The sequence below is a fragment of the Notechis scutatus genome, chromosome 2, assembly GCF_049901735.1.
Source record: "Notechis scutatus isolate UNSWTSFEM ecotype Mainland chromosome 2, rNotScu1.2, whole genome shotgun sequence".
Classification (NCBI taxonomy): Eukaryota; Metazoa; Chordata; class Lepidosauria; order Squamata; family Elapidae; genus Notechis; species Notechis scutatus.
The window spans coordinates 9,242,054-9,266,483 of record NC_142010.1 but is presented as its reverse complement, the minus strand read 5'-3'; the positions used below and the strand labels follow the sequence as shown (position 1 = coordinate 9,266,483).

At 43.5% G+C, this 24,430-nt stretch overlaps 2 protein-coding genes across 8 annotated transcripts; both read right to left on the bottom strand.

Annotated features, from left to right (window-relative positions):
• Positions 1 to 4,826: 4,826 nt before the first annotated feature.
• Positions 4,827 to 11,985, bottom strand: LOC148131717 (uncharacterized). Of its 6 annotated transcripts, none has more exons than XM_087953042.1 (4): positions 11,866 to 11,985; positions 9,193 to 10,037; positions 7,671 to 7,803; positions 4,827 to 6,155 (listed from the first exon to the last, which is right to left on the bottom strand). In XM_087953042.1, the coding sequence occupies exons 2-4, from the start codon at positions 9,955 to 9,957 to the stop codon at positions 5,158 to 5,160; spliced, it is 1,896 nt and encodes a 631-aa protein (XP_087809168.1). In that variant the 5' UTR covers positions 9,958 to 10,037; positions 11,866 to 11,985; the 3' UTR covers positions 4,827 to 5,157. The 6 variants fall into 6 exon arrangements, with proteins under 6 accessions (XP_087809168.1, XP_087809166.1, XP_087809170.1 ...); XM_087953040.1 differs by lacking the exon at positions 11,866 to 11,985 and adding an exon at positions 11,767 to 11,856; XM_087953044.1 differs by lacking the exon at positions 11,866 to 11,985 and adding an exon at positions 11,767 to 11,856 and having other exon boundaries at positions 9,286 to 10,037.
• A 2,840-nt stretch (positions 11,986 to 14,825) lies between these two features.
• Positions 14,826 to 23,408, bottom strand: LOC113427076 (uncharacterized). 2 transcript variants are annotated; one of them, XM_026689549.2, is made up of 4 exons: positions 23,328 to 23,408; positions 19,869 to 20,840; positions 18,679 to 18,805; positions 14,826 to 16,469 (listed from the first exon to the last, which is right to left on the bottom strand). In XM_026689549.2, the coding sequence occupies exons 2-4, from the start codon at positions 20,622 to 20,624 to the stop codon at positions 15,655 to 15,657; spliced, it is 1,698 nt and encodes a 565-aa protein (XP_026545334.2). In that variant the 5' UTR covers positions 20,625 to 20,840; positions 23,328 to 23,408; the 3' UTR covers positions 14,826 to 15,654. The 2 variants fall into 2 exon arrangements, with proteins under 2 accessions (XP_026545334.2, XP_087809226.1); XM_087953100.1 differs by having other exon boundaries at positions 19,869 to 20,835; positions 23,328 to 23,391.
• Positions 23,409 to 24,430: the final 1,022 nt, after the last annotated feature.

Here is a 24,430-nt window from a genome sequence, read left to right as displayed (position 1 = left end):
GCACCTTTTCCTTCTGTTTGTGGGATTTTGGGGTGAAAGGATTAGTCCCGCTCTGTATATTGGAAGGGTGAAAAGCCAAGCAGTGTCGCTATTTTTGCAGTGTTTGTGCTCTTTCTTCGGGGAGATAATTGTTGTGCTTTCATTATTGTGAAGTATCTCAATTTCTATTGTTCCCTCCAAGTCCGATTTTAGGCTATTTTTTGGAATATTTTTTCTTTCACAAGACACATACATCACCAGCCCCAAATAATCTCTGTTCTGAATATAGTTTTTTATCCCCCAGTATTTTTCACAGACAACTATCCAGCACCAATGAAGATTGACTGCCAGGTTGAATTATAGAACCCAAACCAGGTTTAAAATGTCTGGCAGCATGCTAACATACACTGACCAAGAAGGCACCCAGTTATTCTTATTAATCATAATGATCTCGTTCGAATATTTATTGTTTTTAATTCTGTTTTGCAACAGACTTCTAAACCATCTCTGGATTTTTGGCAAAAAATCCTTGTATCAAAGGACTTCTACAAGTAGTCCTCATAACTTTCCACCACAACTGAGCCCAAGATTTCTTTTGTTAAGCAAGGCAGCTAAGTGAGCGTTGTCCCATTTTACAACTTCTCTTGCCACAGTTGTTAAAAGTGAATCACTGCCATTGTTAAATTAGTAACATGATTGTTAATTGACTCTGGCCTCCCTATTTGTTTGTCAGAAGGTCGCAAAAGGTGGTCACATTACCCCAGGACACTACAAATGTCATGCATATGAGCCAGTGGCCAAGCGTCTTAATTCTGGTCGTGTGCCCTATGGGGATAATGCAACGATCGGAAGCAGGGGTGGGCTCCTGGGGGTTCGGGAGATCCCCTAACTAGGATTCTGTGCAGTTCAGAGAACCCCCAAATCTCACTCCTGGCTGCCCCCCGCCCACCCCCGCCCCTCCCAGGAGTCTGTGAAAATAAATTGACCTCCTGCCACAAAGAAGAGGGGGTCAATTTATTTTCCAAAGCACCAGAAAGCAGGACAAGAAACAATGGATGGAAACTAATCAAGGAGAGAAGCAACCTAGAATCAAGGAGAAACTTCCAAACAGTGGTGACAATTAACCAGGGGAACTTTCACAGGTTGTGGGTGCTTCATCACTGGAGGTTTTTTTTTTATAAATAAATTTTATTAATTTTACAATTAAAACAAACCAACAACACATACACAAATGAAAGAAAAGGAGAAGAAAATAGAAAGAAAAAATAGAAAGCAATTAAAAACATTCTCAACTTCAACAGTAAGATCTCTTTTTTTTTTAACCCTTAATTTATGCCATATACACACACCTAATTCTTACATATATCTGTATATCACTACTATGGGTTTATCCTATCCTCTTTGGCCTTATAATGTAAAATCTATCTTTGGTCTATCCATTTGTACCAGCAATTCCAGCTATTGTAGTATATTGAGGTGTCTTTATTTTTTAGTGCCAAAGTTAATTTGTCCATTTCTGCACAACTTGAAATTTTTTGAATGATCGTTTCCTCTGATGGAACCTGAGGCTGCTTCCAACATTGGGCAAAAGCTAATCTGGCCGCTGTCAAAATGTGTATTATTATATATTTCGCAAAAAAAAGAAAAGAAAAAAAAAGCATCACTGGAGGTTTTTAAGAAGAGACTGGACAACAGCCACTTGTCTGAAATGGTACAGGGTCTCCTGCTGGAGCAGGGGGTTGGGCTAGAAGACCTCCAAGGTCCCTTCCAGCTCGATTCAGATTCTGACAGTTTTTAAGTGTGAAGGCTGGTCTTAAATAACTTTTTTAGTGCAGGTGTTTTGGTATTTATTTTCATTTATCCACAAAAGTAAAATACAAAACAGAAAAACAAACATGCAACATTAACAATGGAAAAAAAAGGAGAGATAAAATTCTTTGTACACAAAAGAAAGGGGAGAAAAAAAACCCAAATGTGCAATATATCTAAATCTTAAAACATAAAAAGAATCCATCCTGGCTGGCTGTTAAAAAAATAAATAGAGGTAGCCCTAGACCGGAGGTTTCCAAACTTGGCAACTTTAAGACTTGTGGACTTCAACTCCCAGAATTCTAGCTATGCTGGCTGAGGAATTCTGGGAGTTGAAGTCCACAAGTCTTACAAGTTGCCAAGTTTGGGGACCCCTGTCCTAGACCTGCAGCGTGGGGGTCAAAGTTACGATGACACAGAAAAAAATGTGACTTATGACAGTGGTGGGATTCAAATTTTTTTTTACTTCCGGTTCTGTGGGTATGGTTTGGTGGGCGTGGCTTGGCTTGGTGGGTGTGGTTTGGTCAGCTTGGCAGGGGAAAGTTACTGCAAAATCCCATTCCCTCCCCGCCCCACTAACCTGCTTTCCAGCTCCGTTCTCCTGTGCAGGGCAACAAAGAAAGACCCAGCCGATCAGCTGGGACTCGGGAGTCAGAGAATACATGGGGGTGGGGCCAGTCAGAGGTGGTATTTGCCGGATCTCCAAACTACTCAAAATGCCCACTACCAGTTCTCCAGAACTGGTCAGAACCTGCTGAATACCTCTGATTTATGACCGTTTTTCACACTTTAGGACCTTTGCAGCTTCCCCGTGGTCACATGATCAACATTCAAATACCTGGCAACCGATTTATCGTGGTCGCAGTGTTCCCGTGGTCATGTGATTCCCTTTGGCGGCCTTATGACAAGCAGAGCCAATGGGGAAGTCAGATTCCCTTAAGAACCAGGATACGAACTTATCAAACTGCAGTGATTCACTTAAGAACGGTGGCGTGAAAGGTCGTTAAAAAAAGGGGGCGAAACTCACTTAACCAATGTCTCGCTGAACAACAGAAATGTTGAGCTCAATTGTGGCTGTAAGTCGAGGACTACCTGTAAATTTAAAAAAACAACAACCCTGATAGGTTCTCCTTCCCTTACATAACAAGTCTACAAACAATTATGAACTTTCCCATCCTCATTCAACAAAAAGATTGTATTAAATAAACAGGTATTCCTGTTAATAGGAGCCTCTGTGGCGCAGTGGTTAGAGTGCAGTACTGCAAGCTACTTCTGCCGCAGCCAGCTGCCTACCATTTGGCAGTTCAAATCCCACCAGGGTCAAGGTTGACTCAGACTTCCATCCTTCCAAGGTGGGTAAAATGAGGACCCAGATTTCTGGAGGCAATGTGCTGACTCTGTAAACCAGGGGTCCCCAACCACCGGGCCGGTACCGGTCCATGGATCATTTTCTACTGGGCCGCGGGTACTTGGGCACCGCCATCTTGTTTCGACGGCACTTGAGAAAGTGCTTCCGGGTGAGCTTGGAAAGCGGCGTTTGGGTGCTGAAGGAATCCTCGCGCCTTAGTTTCATTGAAGAGGGGGGGGCGGCTTCGAACGAAGAGCCGTCCCGATGGCGGTGGAGTCTCGCGTTACTCAGGAGATTAAGAAAGAGCCCGAAAAGCCCATCGACCGCGAGAAGGTACAAAGGAGGAGTTGAAGGTGGCAGGGAGAAGCGGGGGACAGCTGGCTGGCTGGCCAGTCGCTTGGCTCGCCTTGCCTTGGTCGTGCGTGCTGATGCCGGTACCAGTCTGTGGATCATTTGTCCACGGTACAAAAAAGGTTGGGGACCACTGCTGTAAACCACTTAGAGAGGGCTGTAAAGCACTATAAAAAGCGGTATATAAGTCCAAGTGCTATTGCTACTGCTATTGCTATTCCAGATGAGAGAAGCTATCCATCTAACAATGAAATAGACCCGACATCTAATGGGCTGTTCTTTCCACAGGCAAAACAAATGGTTGTAAGTTAAGGACTATCTGTACTTACATTATTTTTCTAACTGAAAGTTAACTATTTGATCTATATTTGATGTGAGAAATGCAAGGTGAAAGCATCCTCAGTTCCAATCCTGACCTATATATATCAACCAGTGGTGGGATTCAATTTTTTTTTTACTACCGGTTCTATGGATGTGGCTTGGTGGCCATGGTATGGCTTGGTGGGTGTGGAGTGGCTTGGTGGGCGTGGCAGAGGAAGGATATTGTAAAATCCCCATTTCCACCATACTCCTGGGGAAGGATACTGCAAAAATCCCCATTCCCTCCCCACTTCACTAACCTACTTTCCAGCTCCATTCTCTTGTGCAGGGCAACCAAAGAAGACCCAGCTCATCAGCTGGGACTCGAAAAGCAGAGAAGAGATGGAGGCGGGGCCAGTCAGAGGTGGTATTTGCCGGTTCTCCGAACTACTCCAAATTTACATTACCGGTTCTCCAGAACTGGTCAGAACCTGCTGAATACTCACCTCTGCTATCAACTCTGAAAGGTCACAGGGGCAAAGATATTCTATCTAACCAAACATTTTCTCTCATCTTTAATGATGGATTGTCCTGACTTGCAGGTGTTCCTGACTTACAACCACAATTGAGACCAGAATTTCTGCTGCTAAACAAGACCGTGGTTAGCTTTGTCCCACTTTACAACCTTCCCTGCCACCACTGTGAAGTGAATCACTGCAGTTGTTACATCAGTAACGCGGTTGTTAAACTGAATCTGGCTTCCCCACTGACTTTGCTTTCCAACGGGCGCAAAAAAAAGGGATCAAATGACCATGAGACACCGCAACCGTCATAAATATATGCAGTTGCCAAAGAGTTCAAATTTTGATCACGTGACCACCAGAATGTCACAATGGTGTGAAAAACGGTCCTAAGTAACTTTTTTTTTAGTGCCGCTGTAACTTTGAACAGTCCCTAAATGTACCATTGTAAGCTGAGGACTACCTGGCTGTTGTCAGGATTCCGACACTTAACCCCATTTAAATCATGAGTCTCTAGCCAAACTCCAAAAGGATTTATTGGGAGTTAAAAAAATGTGGCATTGCCTGAGTGTAGCCGACTCTGAGGCACATCATTCATTGTCACCCTTGACCCTGGTTTTCCCCCACCCCCTGGGTATATCGTAATTCATATTCTCCAATGGGACACATCCATAGCCAGGAGTCATCAATCATGCTCTCCAGTTAGAATTTTGCACGGCAGAAACTTCGGTCACCTAGAAACTATCTTTGAAAACATGTATGGAATGCAAGCTGCCCACTGCTCGCCCCTCCCTTTCTGTTGGCAACTCTAAACAGACCATAGAAATATTTTATGAGTTGACATCTGTCTTATGATCTCTTTCCCAGCTTTGCTCCCTGATGGGCGTCGAGATCTGATCTTTCCTCTAAATGATTCTGGTCGGCTGACCGCCGGTATGGATTCCCTCCTGTATGAATGCGTTCGTGTGTCACCAGGCCAGACTTCTGACAAAAGGTCTTCCCACACCGTGAGCATTGGTATGGTTTCACTCCCGTGTGAATTCGCTCGTGGGTGATGAGGTTTGACCCGTCGGTGAAGCTCTTCAGACACACTGAGCACTGATATGGTTTCACCCCGGTGTGGATCCTTTCGTGAACCCTCAGGACGGCCGCGGTGCGGAAATCCTTCCCACAGCTGGAACATTTGTAGGGCTTCTCCCCCAAGTGGATTTTTTCATGGACACTCAGGGTTCCCTTCTGACGGAAAGTCTTCCCGCACGTCAAGCATTTGAAAGGCTTCTCGTCCATGTGGATTTTTTCATGGATGGTGAGAGTCCCCTTTTGCCGGAAGCTCTTCTCACAGTACGGGCATTGGTATGGCTTCTCTCCGGTATGGATCCTCTTGTGGGTGATGAGGTTGGAGCTGCTGGTAAAGGTTTTCTGGCACGTGGGACACCGAAAGGGAACCTCGCCGGTATGAATTCCTGTGTGAGCCTTTAGTTGGGCAGATTTGCGAAAAGGGAGGCCGCATTCCGTACACGTATATGGCTTCTCTCCGGTGTGAATTCTTTCATGTACCCGAAAATTGGAGCTCCACCGGAAACGTTTGCCACAGTGGCACTGGTGGATTTTATGGCAGGTCTTGGCTTCTTCTGGATCGGAATCGCTTTTACCGACCGAAACAACTTTGTCCACGTTTCTTTTGGGGGAATTCCATTCTGTTTCTGGAGCCTCCTGGTTGTTAGGTCTCACTTCCTCCTTGAAACACTGGAAGGGTATGCTGTCTCTTTTTAGTGTCTCATTTTCTGGTGCCTCAGAAATGCTCTGACGAAGATGGTTGTCTTGGTTCATCTGTCTCTGATTGTTCGCTTGGGGAAGGAAGAAGGTCATAAATCTTTAGTCAGGTGACGTTCTAGGTCAGGGGTGTCAAACTCGCGGCGTCCTGTTGCCATAACATAACGTATCGCAATGTTTCCCCCCCCCCTTCACGGAGCTGGGGTGGGCGTGGCCTGCGTGTGACGCATCCAGCCTGTGGTCCGCCAGTTTGACACCCCCTTCCTGTTCTAGGTCAAAATTTAGCAGGATTCAGGATTTTTCTACAGAGTTCACAAACACTTGTGTATTAGTAGCGATTCCTTACTATTGGATTTTAGTTTATGTAGTGTTCCTTAATCTTGTTTAAACATAAGCCTCTTCGAATGTTTAATCGCAGGGCATGTATGCTTTTAGGGATCAAATACTTTGTGGCTATGTGGGCTACTCTATTAACAAATTTCATGTTGGGGTTTATGTGACACAACCACTCTTGTTTCAAGGGGGAAAAATATCTGCACATTCCTGACCTAATAAGTCATGGAGAAGGTAAACTTCCAACGGCTTCTCCATTTCACGATATTTTTCTGGGTGCGAGGAATATGTTTGGGAGGACAATTAATGACTGCCATGTCAGAGTATATTCATGAACTGGAATAGAGCGTAGTATCAAGGTCAGCCAATGAGAGCTGAATTGGGGGTTGAAACTTAGAGACAGAATCTGGGCCTGGTTTATCTCTGTTCTGTGCTCAGCTCTAAAGTGAAGGAGAAACTACACTTGCTTGCTTGCTGAAACGGAGTTCTGCTCTGAGCTGCTGCTGCTTGTGTGTTTTTTTTTTTTTTTGCTTATGTTACATTGAAAGAATCTACAAATGGTATTGTAAACTTTACTTCAAATGTTATGTTTATAAAGAAGTTAATGATCCTGCTGAATCAGTCATCTGTGTGTTTTCTGGACTTTAATTTCTGCTGCAAACTCTTTTAACATGCCAGACGAACTGTTTTAGATAAGAACAGGAGTCCATCTAATTATATAAGTATAATATAAATCTAAATGCAAATGCAAAATGGAATAATTTGACTCAGATTTGCTACTAAGATGAGCAGAAAGCTGTAGGTCAAAAAAAAAAGGGGCATAAATGCAAATTCTCTTATCCTATTTATGGAGCACACTCATCTTCCTACTTGTGCAGGATTCCAACCAGTTCTCTCACACCTGAAGGAGAATTATACCACTAGGATTGATGCTAGATTAGCAACTCTTGTTCAGATGTTAAAGATCCTCGGTGGCGCAGTGGTTAGCGTGCGGTACTGCAGGCTACCTCTGCTGACAGCCACGTGCCTGCAATTTGGCAGTTCGACTCTCACCAGGCTCAAGGTTGACTCAGCCTTCCATCTTTCCGAGGTGGGTAAAATGAGGACCCAAATTGTTGGGGGCAATATGCTGACTCTGTAAACCGCTTAGAGAGGGCAGTAAAGTACTATAAAGTGGTATATAAGTCTAAGTGCTAAATGCTATCAAGGGAGAAACGCTCAACACCTTTGGCTGATGAAACGCAGCTCATGCTTACCGAATGAATTCATTTCTTTGTCAATGTCCAGCTTCATCTCCTTGGACAGCTGCCATCCCCATGAACCTAGTGGTAGGCATTGGCTTCCCTGGGAAGGCTCTTCAGTTGGTAGCATGCCCAAAAGATCCGGACTCTGGAATGACACAAAACAATTATTCAGTGGAACAAAATCCATCAGTTGTGATGGGAGAATAGGTAACCTACACATCCCAGCCTTCTTTCATCTTTCTCTCAATGTGGAGGGATATTAAAACAGTTTCTCCCTCACTTACTCTGGATAGCAAACAGCTCTGGGCTCCTCGGTAGTAAAACTGTGGGGAGATTAAAACAATTTCTCCTTCACTTACTCTGGATAGAAGTAAAAAGCCAGAGACTAGTGGAGAAATAGACTTAGAAGGTACCATGAATCTTCAAAGCTTTGTTCCTTAATTTGATCTAATATGTAAAAAAATGGAATTAGAGAACCTCTGTTTCCTGACAGAACAATTATGCCTTCCATCAAGGACCTGTATACTGCACCAGTCAAAAAGAGGGCTGTGAAAATATTTACAGACCCCTCACATCCTGGACATAAACTGTTTTAACTCCTACTCTCAAAACAACGCTATAGAGCACTGCACACTAGAACAACTAGACACAAGGACAATTTTTTCCCAAATGCCATCACTCTGCTAAACATATATTTCCCTCAACGCTGTTCAACTATTTACAAAGTCTGCACTACTATTATCATTAATTTTCCCATCACTCCTTATCACCCATCCTCTCCCACTTATGACTATATGACCGTAACTTTGTCACTTGTATCCTTACGATCTATATTGACTGTTTCCTAGTATGATTTGATTGCTTAGTGTACCCTCTGACTAGTATTAAGTGTTGAACCTGATGATTCTTGACTCTTGACGAATGTATCTGTTCTTTTATGTATATGAGAGTATTTGTACCAAGACAAATTCCTTGTGTGTGTCCAATCACACTTGGCCAATAAAATAATTCTATTCTATTCTGTTCTGTTCTAATTCTATTCTATTCTAATTCTATTCTGTTCTAATTCTATTCTATTCTAATTCTGTTCTAATTCTATTCTAATTCTATTCTATTCTAATTCTATTCTAATTCTATTCTAATCAGTGAAACAACTTGCCTCAAGAAGTTATGAATGTTCCCACACTGCAAGTTTTTAAAAAGATGTTGGATAACCATTTGTATGAAGTGGTGTAGGGTTTCCTGCCTAGGCAGGGGGTTGGACTAGAAGACCTCCAAGGTCCCTTCCAACTCTGTTTATTCTATTCTATTCTATTCTATTCTATTCTATTCTATTCTATTCTATTCTATTCTATTCTATTCTATTCTATTCTATTCTATTCACATTACCTTGGCTATTGGGTCCCTTCAGACAACCAAGCTCTACTCGATTCTCACTATTCCTGAAAAAGCAGAGAGTGGAAAAAATGCATTAAATTCCCATTCTCCTCCATCTTCTGGAGAACCACCTGAAGACCATCACCAGAAACTTCACCTCTTCCTCCTGTTTCACGGAGCTCCGCTTCGACAGAAACTCCTCGGCCAAAAGCACAGCCCCAGTGCAAGTCTCAGGGCCGTGAGCCCTCACCCAGCTCTGCATCCCCGGAGGCAGGACAGTCAGAAACTGCTCCAGAACCAGCAGCTCCAGGATCTCCTCCTTCGAGCACCTCTCAGCCTTCAACCACTGCCAGCAAAGTTCCTGGAGATGCCTGTAAACACCCCTGGGCCCCTCCGCCTCCTGGTAGCAAAACTGCCGGAAATCCCGGCGCTGTTTCTCCCTGGCCAGGGCCTCCCCTCGCAAGATGGCAGCCTTCACCTTCCCATAGTCTCCTCTTTCTTGGCTGCTAAGGCTGTTGAAGGCCTCCTTCGCTTCTTGTCTGAATCCTGGCAAAAGGAGAGTCATCCATTGGTCCTGGGGCCATTTGCAGGCAGATGCAACTTGCTCAAAGGAAGTTAGGAAGGCCTTCGTGTTGACCCATGGCGTTGGCTCCTCTACTGCATCAGCAGGGGCTATCTCCGAGCAAGGACCTGGCAGGCTCCTGAGGAACTCCTGCCACTGGGCTTCCCAGCAATCTTGCAGTCCCTCTTCCGGTTTGCATTTCAATTGTTGGAGAGGAACCATGCCAGAGGGAGCTTTCATTGCCTCCAAATCTGACCAGAGTTTGACCAGCGAAGTACTCTGTTTCTGCATCTTCAGCTCCGGGTGCTCCATCGTCTCTTCCTCCATGGACATGTTCACCTGCAGACTCAGGGTCTCCATCACTTAAACCTTCCTTTCTACCAAATCTTGTGAATCTTTGGCTAAAATCAGCTTTCCGATTAGCAGCAAGGTGGCCTTTCCTGCAGTGAAAAAAAATAGATATGCAAAAGAGTATTTAGAAAGTCATTCTGTCCCAAAGCTAAGCATATATATTTCTAGAGTCTTCCTGACCTTCTAGATTTCTTGGTTCAAAGGTATTTTGGATTCACACTCATTCCATCCCCTGAATGGCATAGATAACATCATTTTAAATTTAAATTTAAAATATAACCAAGTATTTTTTCCCCTAAGTTGCTCACATATGTTAGCAAGCTCCTGATCAGGGTGTTGTTGTTTTTTGTTGTTGTTGCAATCTGTCCAGAATTGTTTGACACAAGATGACAGCAAAATAATAATAATAATAATAATAATAATAATAATAATAATAATAATAATAATAATAATAATAATAATAATAATAATAATAATAATGATGATAAGGATGAGGAGGAGGAGGAGGAGGAGGAGGAGGAGGAGGAGAAGGAGAAGGAGGAGGAGGAGGAGGAGGAGGAAGAAGAAGAAGAAGAAGAAGAAGAAGAAGAAGAAGAAGAAGAAGAAGAAGAAGAAGAAGAAGAAGAAGAAGAAGAAGAAGAAGAAGAAGAAGAAGAAGAAGAAGAAGAAGAAGAAGAAGAAGAAGAAGAAGAAGAAGAAGAAGAAGAAGAAGAAGAAGAAGAAGAAGAAGAAGAAGAAGAAGAAGAAGAAAAAAAAGGAGAAATTTGGTTCTGGCAGCTTGGTCAAAGAAAAGACTTTTTTGGTCTGTTTTACATAATTTTTTGCAACTCAAGAAAGCCTTATACATTCAGACAATTGGCTTGCTAGGATGTCAAATGTGTAGGAGTAGGATAGGTTAGAGATGATAGATAGATAGATAGATAGATAGATAGATAGATAGATAGATAGATAGACAGACAAACAGACGGTTAATGGATGGATGGATGGATGAGATGATAGATTAGATGATAGATGATAGATAGATGAGAGAGATGATAGATAAGTTAGATGATGGATAGATAGACAGACAGACAGACAGACAGATAGATAGATTAGATGATACATGAGAGAGAGATGAGAGAGAGAGAAGATAGATTAGATCATAGATATGATAGATAGATAGATAGATAGATAGATAGATAGATAGATAGATAGATAGATAGATAGATAGATAGATAGATAGATAAGATAGATAAGATAGATAAGATAGATAGATAGATAGATAGATAGATAGATAGATAGATGATAGATTAGATGATACATGATAGATGAGAGAAGATTAGATGATACATGAGAGATAGATGAGAGAGAGAAGATAGATTAGATGAGAGAGAGAGAGAGAGATGATAGATATAGATAATAGATATAGAGATAAATAGAGATAGATACATAGATAGATAAGTAGATAGATAGAGATGGATGGATAGATGTTAGATAGATAGGCCGACAGATAGAGGAGAGAGAGAGAGAGAAAGCTTTCGCTCCATCCCAAACAGCAAGGCCAGCCATCTTACTCGCCAGTTAGAGAAACTGACCGGGTTCCGTTCAGAAGTTGGCTAAACAACAACTTCCAATGCCTCCCGCTGCAAGACCTCGACCTCTACGTGTGTTCGTGCACGGAGATGATTGCCGGGGATGACACGAAGGTTGCGAAAGGCGTTACTAACTGCACCCTCGTAGCTTGCAGAAACCCGTGCAATCCCCTTCTCTGGCAACTTAGCCCAACATGCCCTCCAGCAGGCACGAACGACAACTAGGAAAAACAAGACTTCCCAGAACCTGTTGCTTTCCTCCAAGGGAGAAACCGGGAACCCTGAAGAAGCCGAGGGTCTCAGCAAAGGTGAAGGTGGGGCGGGAAGGCAGCGGTGCACGGCGAACCTCTTTTCCGGTTCTCATTCGAATTCTCTTTGGCGAGAGGATCCCTCCTAAGTCGCGGCTAGCATTGCCATTGCCGGACACCGATTGGGAACCTGGAGTATAGCTACAGCCTTCTACTCCGAATTGAACTGGAGCCTCTTGGTGGCGGTGGTGGTGACGACATCCTCATCCTTCCAAAAGTCTGTCTCTTTATGGTTTTAACCCTTTTGCCACTGACATGGATGCCTCCCGCTCTAGGATTTTTCTTCCTGTTTTCCCCAATCTCTCTAAGCAATTTGCAAGGGCGATCCCAGATTGGAATTCAGTGCAGTAACTTTAAAGTTATGGAGAAGATGAGAGCCTCATCTCTGCTCCCTGCTAACATTTTCTACACCAGAATCCCCCAAGGAGCTCTGGTGACTGACTTTTGAGTTTCCCACTCTTAGTCCAGGATTTCCATTACTGTACCAATTGGGTCTCCAATAAAAAAAATACTGTATAGATGTGGATATAGACCAGGGGTCCTCAAACTTGGCAACTTTTAAGAATTCTGGGAGTTGAAGTCCACAAGTCTTAAAGTTGCCAAGTTTGGAGACCTCTGATATAGACATAGAGACATACGTGTATTTGTAGTATACCAGGGATGGGCAACTATGGCTTTTACCACCTGTGGACTTCAAAACCATGCTGACTCCATGCTGGCTGAGGAATTCTAGGAATTGAAGTCCACAAGTCTTAAAAGTTGCCAAGTTTGGGGACTCCTGCCTAGAGGCAGGGACTGTTTTCGTGGAAATTCCATGACCCCCCCCCTCAAATTTAGTTCAGCTACACTAGCTTTCCTCAATGTGATATCTCTACATGGGGTAAACTGTGCAGGTAGTTCTCAACTTACGATCATTCATTTAACCTCAGTTCAAAGTTAAAATGGCTCTAAAAAAAACCATGTCCTGTAAGTTATGACCATCACACCACCCCATGATTTGGCTGTTTGGCAAACTGGCTTGCATTTATTACAAGCAAAGTCAATTTTTTTTAATGACCGTGATTTGCTTAATGACCGCAGTAAAAATTTGGTCCAATCACATGAAGACTTACTTAAAAACCAGAGATCAAAATTCTGATCCCAATTGTGGTTGTAAGTTATGGACTACCTGTAGTTATGGACCTTCTATTTACTTACTACAATCTGGAGATCAATGCTTAGCGGTATAATTGTCAATTGTTATTCCCCGTAAATCTAAATAATTGTATTCTAGTTATGATTATTCAGCCTTTCTTCCCTTGGTAGTAAAAGGCACAATAGCTGGGAATTCTGGGTTTTGTAAGCCTGGCATCGTCTGGCAACTGCTAGATCATAAAAAAAAAAATACAAAAGATATGAAGCTGCAAGGCAAAAATATTTTATTGTTGAAAATTAGAAAAGAATTCAACCATGGAAAATTAGGGTCAGTGTAATTCCATTCCATTTAACATTTTGAATAGTGATAGTCAATCTGACAACATCAGAAAAGAGATTAAGAAGGAATTTCTCTCAGTGCAGCTGCATTTGTGATTTTTCAGTTACAAAGTGCCCTTCCTCTTCTTCTCTTGCTTGCTTGATCATTAGGCTGATCAAAATGCTATTTGTTGTTTCATTGTGCCAATAGCTTTTACAGAATAGTGCATTAATAATCCTACTGCAACAATCCGATGCAATGCAATATTGGAGCATTATTTGACTCACGCTTCCTACTACATCATATTTTTTAATCCTCTGAATGCATTGCATTTCTACACCAGCGAGTTGCTAAATATACAAGCTTTTATCATTAGGGCCTGTGGTTGTTCCAGGTGATAGGCAAGGCTGTTCTTTATCCCAACTGCTTATTATGTATGTGCCCCCACTCTTTGAGAAAGTTTAGATCAGAAACTCCCATTATATTCAGCAGAACATCCTCCAAGAAAACACGTTAAGTTGCAATGAAAGAAAGCATGGCTTATAGCAACGCAATCTTAAAACACGCTGACAAAAAAATAGGTCTAGTTTAAGTGCTAAAAATGGGGGGAGAAGGGAGGGAGGAAGAGGAGGAAGGAAGAAAAGATAAAGATAGATAGATAGATAGATAGATAGATAGATAGATAGATAGATAGATAGACGTTTTAACTTTAACATTTTAATTCTTATATACTGTGTTATATTTTAATGCTCCTCTTTGAGAGAATTGGGCAGTTCAGAAATGCAAAATGTAAATAAATTAAAAACAAAAAGCAGAAAGAAGGAAAGAAAAGGAGGAAAAAGAAAGAAAGATTTTAACTCTGAACATCTTAATTGCTATATACTGTTTTATATTTTGATGCCCCTCTTTGAAGGAACTTGGCAATTCAGAACTATAAAATGTAAATAAAGAATTAAAAAATAAAGAGGGAAGAAGGAACAGCGGGAAAGAGAAAAAGGAAAGAAAGGAAACGAAGGAAGAAAAGAGAGAGAGAAAGAAAGAGAGAAAGAAAGAGAGAAAGAAAAAGAAAGAAAGAAAGAAAGAAAGAAAGAAAGAAAGAAAGAAAGAAAGAAAGAAGGAAGGAAGGAAGGAAGGAAGGAAGGAAGGAAGGAAGGAAGGAAGGAAGGAAGGAAGGAAGAAAGAAAGAAAGAAAGAAAGAAAGAAAGAAAGAAAGAAAGAAAGAAAGAAAGAAAGAAAGAAAGAAAGAAAGAAAGAAAGAAAGTTCCCACTGTCTTGGAAACTCAGAATTGTCTAACATTGGCTAAGAAACATTCTTGCTAGGCATTCTGGGTACTGTAGTTTCAAAACATCTGGATCTGGGCTGGGGAAGGCTTCTCCCACTTCAACCTGCTCACAATGCCCCCTTCCTGCTGCGTTGCTGGGCTTTTTTTTTTTCTTTTCCTTTTTAAAAACACAATCAAGTTCCACGAGACCCATGGCATCAGCTTCTGTCCATCATCTCATTTTTCCACAAAACAATTCTGGGCAAATAAATGAAGGCGTTACTACACTGTGCCATCAGAGGCCAAACTTTTACTAAGAGATGTCTCTTTCTGCAAACATTTTGAACATGTAAATCCTACTTTTAAATATCTTAGTCATTTTGCATTTAAATGTGGCTCACAAACCGACTGAAGAGTTTTACAGCAACATCAAAAAGGTGTTTCTTTTTATATGAAATCATCACTTGGACAGAGGGTTGAAGACCACCAAGATCCGTTCCAGCCCTATGAATCTGTAACAAAAATGACATCTATGAATTTTATTTTTTCATCCTAAGGCTGAGCCAAGCTTGGAGTGCTTGTGTGCTCTCTAAAAAAAAAAAAAAATAGCATCGGGAGCATGAAAGTGCTCCGTTTGACTTGTCTTTAAATTTAATTACAATCAAGTTTAGGTAGTAGCTGAACCATACAGTTTAATTCTGGATCTGATCACTTGAAAAATAAATTTCGAGTGCCAATGTGGCATCTGTCTACAAAGCAGCTATGCCTTTTCTTGCAACAAGGCCTCCCAGCTGGCATCGTATCCTATGAAAGGACAAAAACAGCTTTACACAATCACAGAGAACTGCTGTGTTCGTACTCTTATAAACACTCCAACTTGGAATCCCCGCACAGCCCTTTTAGAATGACTTTCTAGTAAAAAGTTTTGACTTGTTTTCTTACTTTTTTTTGTATTTTTTTTTTAAAGAAAATAAAGAAAATATATGGGTAATAAAACTTGGGAGCTGTAAGGCTTTTGAGGGATCGGGTGTCTCCCCGGCCCTTCAAACTGGGGCTTGGTTGCCTGAGGTTCAAGGAAATGTTTTTTTTTTTTTTCTAGAGTTAAAAGGAGGTTACTCTGTGGCGGTGTGAGTTTTCTCATGCTCACACAGTTCTGATTTTCGGGTGAAGCTTTTCCCGCAGTACGAGCAGCTGTTCTTGTGCATCAGTTCGTGCAGCAACATGTGTGACCTGGACATGAAAGCTTTCCCACAGTGGAAACACTGGAAAGTGTCTTGCCCTCGATGGGCCACCTGGTGCATTTTGAGGGAGGTGTACGATGCAAACTTTTCCCCGCAGACCGTGCAAAGGAAGAGTTTCTCTCCGGCGTGGGTTTTCTGGTGCTTTAGGCAGTCCGTCCTCCGAGTGTAGCACTTCCCGCACTCCGAACACATGAAGCATCTCTCTCGGTCGGCGCTGAGCTTCTCTTTGGGAATCCAGCCGAAATTTTTGCCGCAGTGGGAGCAGATGTGGGAGACCTGCCCGGCGCGGATTCTCATCTTCTCTCCGCAGTGGGAACAGATGTAGAGCTTCTCGTCCACGTGGGTCCTCTCGTGGGCCAAGAGATCCAAGCTGCTGCCAAAAGCCTGGCTGCAATGCCAGCACTTGTAACGCTTCTCCTCCGGGTCAGGATTCTCGCCCGCGTCGAGCGGGGAGCTTTGGCTGAGGCCCTCTGCGTCGCACTTCCCCGTGGTGTTGAGGGAAGGGGATTCGGGAGCAGCTTGCAAAAACCCTTGTGGGGGGCCCAGCTCGTCGGTCACTGCCTTGCTTTTGTTTCCCTCCTGCTGCTCTGCTCCGGGTTGATTCCCATCAGGTGTACCTGGAGCGAGGAAGTAATTCTCTCTAGCCATTCTCAGCGATGTCCTCTGTGGCTCAGGCCAACCGTCGTCTGTAGGGGGAGGCAAAAAATAAAAATAGGAGACTATGTTAGAATATATTCATGAACTGAAATAGAGCTTAGTAACAAGGTGAGCCAATGACAGCTGAATTGGGGGCTGAAACTTAAAGGGAGAATCTGGGCGTGGTTGATTTCTGTTCTGTGCTCAGCTCTCAAGTGAAAGAGAAACCAGTTGTGATGACCCGGGGCGTGGCACAAAGGCAACACATTCAGATAATCAATAAGAGTCCCTTTAATAGCTCCAACTTTGCCCCCGATGTCCAGGTTACCTTCTAGCTGGAGAAAACCTCTCCCAAGGAACAGCCTTTAACTGCAGGGAATCAAGTCTAAAACATGGTCAACAAAAACTGTAACTTTAAGTCCAATCAAGCCAAACTGAGGTAATTAGTTTGGCAGATGTGACGGCAAAACTCACACGATTGGAAAGACGCCAGGAACACAGATAAGCAAAGACAACACTGGATAAAGTCACGTTTGCTCCCAGCAGCTGCCACAGTCAGCATTCAGTTCTTATAAACTTTCATTCCTGGATGTGGCTAATGAAGGGAATCAGGGCCCTTTCCTCCCCCATAAGCCACATAATCCGCGTTGCTCTATTCTCCGTTCCTCCCTGCGTGCCATATAGGATGAAGAGGAGTTGGGCCTGAGTCTTCCTCTGAACTCACTCTCCCTTGTTCTAACTCCCCCTGCTCTGCCCAGCCAGATTTTGCCCTTCCCCAGCCTCCTCCACAGCCAACGGAGCCACACTCCCACCCCGTCAGCTGTTTTGTCTTCCTCGGATTCAGACTCTGTCAGGGACATGACACTAGTCTTGCTTGCTTGCTGAAACTGATATCTGCTCTGAACTGCTGCTGCTTGTTTTGCTTATGTTATGTGGAAAGAATCTACAAATGGTATTGTAAACTTTACTCATGTTAATAGGTTTATAGAGAAGTTAATGATCCTGCCGAATCCGTCATCTGTGTGTTTTCTGGAATTGAATTTCTGCTGCAAACTCTAACAGACTAGCTAGTAGTCAAGAGAGTATTTTGAAGGTTAAAAAGCCTTGTATTACAAAAAGAGGACAATCTTTCATTATTGAGGCTCGTATACGAGGCTCGTTTTTCAAATCGGGGATATGTTTTGGAAATAATATAACATGTTCTCCTGTGAGGCTTCCTACTTCTTTGATAACGCCACCACAACAATCCTTTTTTGTAGGGTTACCCACTCTTACTTTCTCCGTTTCACATTCTCTTTTAGGGGGTGGGAACACTAGAATGTTTAAGGGGAGAAGCCACGACATAACCCATCTTAAAGTTGCCCAAGTTGAGAAACTATGGATCAGTGGCCCCTAACATTTTGGGCACCAGGGACTGGTTCGGTGGAGTAAGGTTTTTCCACAGGCTGGAGGGGGAGCTGGTCTCACATGCTGCCTTCATCCTGCAGATGGGGCTTTGTGGCGGCAGAATGGTTAGAAGGCAGTACTGCAGGCTACTTCTGCTGACTGCCGGCTGCCAGCAGTTTGAGTCTGACCGGCTCAAGATTGACTTGGCCTTCCATCCTTCTAAAGTGGGTAAAATGAGGATCCAGATTGTTGGGAGAGCAGTATGCTGACTCTGTAAACCGCTTAGAGAGGACTGTAATGCACTATGAAGCGGTATATAAGTCTAAGTGCTATTGCTTGTTTGTGCGGCCCGGTTTCTGGCATGCCGTGGACTGGTGTTGGTCCATGGATCAGGGGTTTGGGTCCCCTGCACTAGATAACGTTGAAGGTGCCATTGCCAACTGGTATCAGCTATTGGAGACAAGCAGCTTAAAGCTATAAGAGTGCGCACAGCTTTACTACGTGAGACAACCGAGGAGCAATAATAGCAGACAGAGGTTTGTAATAAATAGTGGTTTTAGCTACAAAAGAATATATACTATACATACACGTACTACAGGCAGAAGTCAAACAAGCAGCAATTACAGCAGGGAAGAACACACAGCAAGAGAGAGAGAGAGAGAGAGAGAGAGAGAGAGATGCCCTAACAGGGCCTCTTATTATACAGACTCTTAAAGGGATAACAGCCAAAAAAACACTGTTGACTCATTCCCATCATTACATCATTGCATCAACTGGCCAGCTCTTAAATCACTACCCTGACAAAAGCTGCCATGCAGAAGAGTCCAAAGAAGCCCCTAATATTTGATCTGCCGGGTGCTCAAAGTGACTTACCCACTGAGCCTGCATTCTCTCCAGCTTCCTGCTTGGCTTCTCTAAAAAGCTGTGCCTTCACCATTTCCGACAGAGCTTGGTTTCCTTTGGGGGGCTTTTCAGATTCCCCCTCCATCATCCCCATCATCTGGAGCAGCAAAGGGGAAACAGATGTTGAGACAATGGGACAGGAAGGGAATAAACTCATTCATGGACTTATAATTGCAAAGTTATCTCAGAGTACCGTAGTTTAATTGCAATGTTGCTCAACCTTGCTTTAAGTTGTATGGATTTCAATTCCCCAAATCTCTAGCCATCAGGGTACCTGGATAATGCTGGGAATTGTAGTCCACTTCTCTTGAGTTGCCAAACTTGAGAAACCCTGGCTGAAAGGATTAAACACAAAACTTGGGGAGGAAAAAAAAATAGGCTGCTTGCAAGCTTCTTCCATGGAGGGGACACAGCAAGAATTTCAACATGGACCTGGTTCCTTTCCTCACAGGCGTGAGGCGAGCAAAACAGAAAGCAGCCGTTTCATAAGTAATTCAAACAGAATAAAGTCTCACAAGATAACGGCTGGCAGAAATCCCAATCCACAGCATAAATCTTTACTCTGTCCGGCAAGCCAGTCTTGGCAATAAATCTCAAGCCTCAGAGCTTCTTGCTGTAACGTCCTCACTCAATAAGTCACTTTGCTTCTGGCGAATTCCACCAGGCCAGCTGTGTCCTTTTATACTTAAGCCACGTGCTAATTACCCTAATTATTGGCTCGCTCTTCTCTTTCTTTCTAACTGGGTTTGTCTCCTTAGTCGTCTCCTGTTCCTAACATCTAACCATAAGTTTTCCAGATTCTCATCTCCGCTGGAAAACTCCCTCCTTCCTTCCCTGTCATCCATTCCCGGCTGCTGATTAGATAAAGCATCAGAGGAGGTCGAAGGTTCTGACTACTCTAATATTTCAGGTCTGTCATCCCTTGTTACCTCCATCTCCTCATCCTGGTTACTATTCCAATCACTCAGCAATGCCGGTTCATATTTCTCTGCCATGTCTTCCTCACTTGAACTCATATCTGCCACAGGATCAGAATCCAAACCCGGAGCCACAACATATATATATGTTAGCTAAAACTGCAGGGCATGTCATTCACACAGAAGATTTTGTGCGTCGCCCCCGCAACAGTCTTTCAAGGTCGCCTTTATCCAGAGTCTCACCTGCTTGCTCCAGCCTTTGACCTGCTGCCTCACGATGAACTCCTCTGCCAGGGACACGGCCTGAGTGCAGGTCCTCGGCATGTTTTCTCTCAGCCAGCTCTGCATATCCGAAGGCAGGATGGCCAAGAACTGCTCCAACGTCACCAAATCCAGGATCTGGTCCTTGGTGTGTTTCTCTGGCTTCAGCCACTCGTGGCAAAGTTCCTGGAGGTGCCTGCAGAGTTTGCGAGGCCCTTCGGCCTCTTGGTAACACAGCTCCCGGAACTGCTGGCGGTGTTTCTCCAGCTTGGCCCCGGGCCCACTCACCGCCCCCTTCTGCCCCTTCCCGCCGGATGCGGCTTCCTGAGAACTCTCATACTCCCGCTGGGCTTCAACAGCCAGGTGCGGCTGGGCCGGAGCCACCCAAACGCCTCTGGGACAGTTGCTGGCATCCCTCATCCTTTGAGAGAGCACCTGAGTGGATTTAGGGTCATTCCAGGCCAGTGAAGGGCTTTCTCTGCCATAATCGGGAGACTGCAGCGTCTTCAGAAACTCTTGCAGCTGGGCGTCCCAATTTCCAGAGGGCCCTTCTTCTGGCTCTTGTTTCACGTGATGGATAAACTCCTGCTTAATCTTCCCAGTTTCTGGGAAATCTTCTCTTTTCTTTCCTTCTCCGGATTGAAGGCCCGAGGAACATTGCGCCTCCATTTTGATTTCCGGATCAACATTTTCTTTTAGGAGGCACTTGGTTGCCTCTGTTTTGTGTGCGACGGCCATTTCCTCCACAGAAACTTTGATTTGTTTTATTTTTCCTTCCTCTTTTTCAGCATCAATCCTGGAGGACCACTGCAGAAGTCTTTTTGGATCTTTCCAGCATCAACAGCCTAAAAGAATCGTTCAACAAAACTGCTTGGAAGGAAAGCAGTGAAGCATCCAAAAATGTCTAATTGTCGTCTTTCATAGAATTGATAGAATTTCCTCTTGCTACCTGCACTGAAAAATAGAAAATGACAGGACTAAAAGCTATTCCAACATTTGCAAGCAAATACGTCAATATACAAAGAATACTGAGGTAATTATTCAAGAATTGGAAATAACTATACCCTCCAAAACTTCTGGGGATCTCTTGTGAAGAGATAGTGCTCTTAAGATGCCATATATATATATTCGCCCATGGCAACTCGAGGCTTACACAATGTAAAACCATATTTAAAACAAAAAAGAAAAAACAATAAAAAGAAAAAATTAATAAATTAGTAAAGTACAATAGAACAAAATTTGGGAAAATACACACACACACACACACTTGGAAGTGGCAGGATTGGGGTCTCAAGAGTGAAAAATTGAGTTCAGAGGTTTGCCTTCATTATATTGTATACAGGTAGTCCTCAACTTATGACCACAATTGAGCCCAAAATTTATATTGTGAGAAATTTGTTAAGTGAGCCTTGCCCCGTTTTACAACTTTTTCTTGCCATATCTGTTAAATGAATCATTGCAATTGTTAAATTAGTCACAGGGTTGTTGAAGTGACTCTGGTTTCCCCATTGACTTTGCTTGTCAGAAGGTCACAAAAGGGGGATCGTATGACCCCGGGACACGGCGAACGTCATAAATGTGAATCAGTTGCCAAGCATCCAAATGTAAATCATGTGACCATGGGGATGCTGCAATGGTCATAAAAGTGAAAATATTAAAAATAAAAAAAAAACCTATTAAAAATAATAGCTTGGGTAAGAGCCTTCATGGCGCAGTGATAAGAATGCAGTACTGCAAACTACTTCTGCCGACAGCCAGCTGCCTGCAATTTGGCAGATCAAATCCCACCAGGCTCAAGGTTGACTCAGCCTTCCATGGTCGGTAAAATGAGGGCCCAGATTGTTGGGGGCAATATGCCGACTCTGTAAAACCACTTAGAGAGGGCAGTAAAGCACTGTGAAGCGGTATATAAGTCTAAGTCAGGGGTCTTCAAATGTGACAGCTTTAAGACTTGTGGACCTCAACTCCCAGAATTCCTCCTACACTCCTGTTAGCTCAGGGATTCTGGGAGTTGAAGTCCACAAGTCTTAAACTTGCCACGTTTGAAGACCCTTGGCCTAAGTCAGTGGTGCCTAACCTTTCTGGGCTCCTGTGGCAAAAATTGTGTGCGCATTTGCACGCTCGCACTCGCGTGCCAGCACCCAGAAGGCAATGTGCCCCCACCCCACACCACCTATGCATGTGCGTGCAATCCCCACTCACCCACCCGCCATCCCCTTACCTGCACTGCACCTCACAGCTGATTTTCAGTCAGTTTGAGGCCTTTTTCGGCCTCCCAGAGGCTTGTGGAAGGCTTCTGCCAGCTTTTCAGGCCAAAAACTAGGCCCGTTTTGTCACTTCCGGTATTTCCTGGCCTAGTTTTCAGCCTGAAGAAGCCTACAGAAGCCTTCCTCAAGCCTCTGGGAGTCCAAAAAAGGCCTGAAGCTGGCTGAAAATCAGCTGTGAGGCACGCGCATGCACAGTGAGGTAAGTTTGCCTGCAGCTCGTGTGCCAGTACAAATGGCTCTGCATGCCACCTGTGGCACGCATGCCATAGGTTCACCATCACAGGTCTACGTGCTATTGCTAATGAAACGTCTGCAAGAAAACAAGCCAGCTCAGAGAGCACTAAGGACCCCTTCAGTTTGGAGCAGGGGTCTTCCAACTTTGGCCACTTTAAGCCTGGAGGACTTCAACTCCCAGAATTCCCCAGTTGGGAGCCTCCAGGCTTAAAGTGGCCAAGGTTGGAAGACCCCTGGTTTGGAGGTGACTTGACAGCTAAGCTTCCCTCCCCTCCAGCAAAAGTGTTCCACACTTCTGATTTTCCAGATCAAGATAACAAAGCAGAAAAATCACCCGATAACTGGGGCAGAATGGTTTTGTTTTGTTTTTAATCCTAATTTTCACCCATTATGTCCCTGCAATTAAAAAAAGGCTTTTTAATGAATGAGATCTTGGGGAAAACAACCCCCTCCCCCCAAAAAAACCAATTGTCTGTGCAGATTATGCATTAACGGTTCATTTATTTGTTTATTTATTTATTTATGCTGCCATACCCAAGAGAGGAGTTTTGTCACACCTGGCAGGTGGACAACCCAAAACTGGAAAAGAATGTTTAGCTGTATCTATACGGGAAGAATCGGTGGGAAATGATAGTGATAGTGGTGATAGTGATAGTGATAGTGATAGTGATAGTGATAGTGATAGTGATAATAATAATAATAATAATAATAATAATAATAATAATAATAATAATAATAATAATAATAATAATAATAATAATAATAATAATAAATAATGTCTTGCCCAGAACCGGCCTTCCACTTGGACGGTGGGCAAAATGATGCCAAACCCTTCCGACACTTCTTTTTCGTAGGCCGCATCTCTCGCAGACCGACTTACAACGGCCCGTGACGCGTGTAGCCGTTTCCCCACGACTCGCCGCCCCGCTTACTTTTTTACCTGCTCTTTCTTCTCGGGAGCTCGGCGGCAAACAGGAAGTCGCTTTCCTCGACCATCTAGCTATGAGGCCCCTCTAGGAGTGTCAACTCCGTGCCTTTAACTCTTTTATGGCCAAGGAGTCGAGCTCGGATGAAACCGGCTAGCGGAAGTGGTGTTATTTTTTTGTTTTGTTTTTTAAAGACGATGCTGAGCGGGGGAATCATGGGAGTTGAAGTCCGCACATCTTCAAGTTGCCAAGTTCGAAAAAACACTGCTTTAAGGGGGAATAGTTTTATATTGCCATCATTTGGTCGCCACAATGTTAAAAAAAAAAAAAAGATGTTGAGACTCTAGAAAGACAAAGCCACAAAGATGATTAGGGGACTGGAGGCTAAAACGTATAAAGAACGGTTGCTGGAATTGGGTATATGTTTAGTGTAATGAAAAGAAGGACCAGGGGAGACATGATAGCAGTGTCCCAATATCTCAGGGGCTGCCACAAAGAAGAGGGAGTCAAGCTATTCCCCAAAGCGCCTGAGACAGGAGAAGAAGCAATGGATGGAAACTAATCAAGGGAGGAAGCAACCTAGGACTAAGGATAAATTTCCTGATAGTTACAACAATTAATCAGTGCCTCCAGAAGCTGTGAATGCTCCAACACTGGAAATTTTTAAAAAGAGATTCATCTGAAATGGTTTCCTGCAGAGGGTTAGACTCACTAGAAGACCTCCAAGGTCCCTTCCAACTATTGTTCTGTTCTGTTCTGTCTACTTCTGTTCCCATTCTATTCTACCACCCCTCCTCCTAGAAGAATGAAGTATTTTGAGAAATATTAATGTTGCATTGTGGGAAAAGAGACTGCGTGTTTGATTAGTATCTTCTTGGGTTTCTTTTGGTAATTTATTCATTTGTCGCATGGTGGCTGCCGATTTCTGTGTGGCTTCCGCTGCGGTGGCTTCTTCTATTGCCTCCTTCAATGTTATCTTAGGTCTTGTTAGTAGTCGACCCTGTAGTGTAAGGTCCTTTAATCCGAGGACCACGCGGTCCCTCATGGCCTCATCCACGTTTAGAAATTCGCATGCTCCGCCAATGTCTCTTAGTGCTGCAACAAAATCTCCGATGCT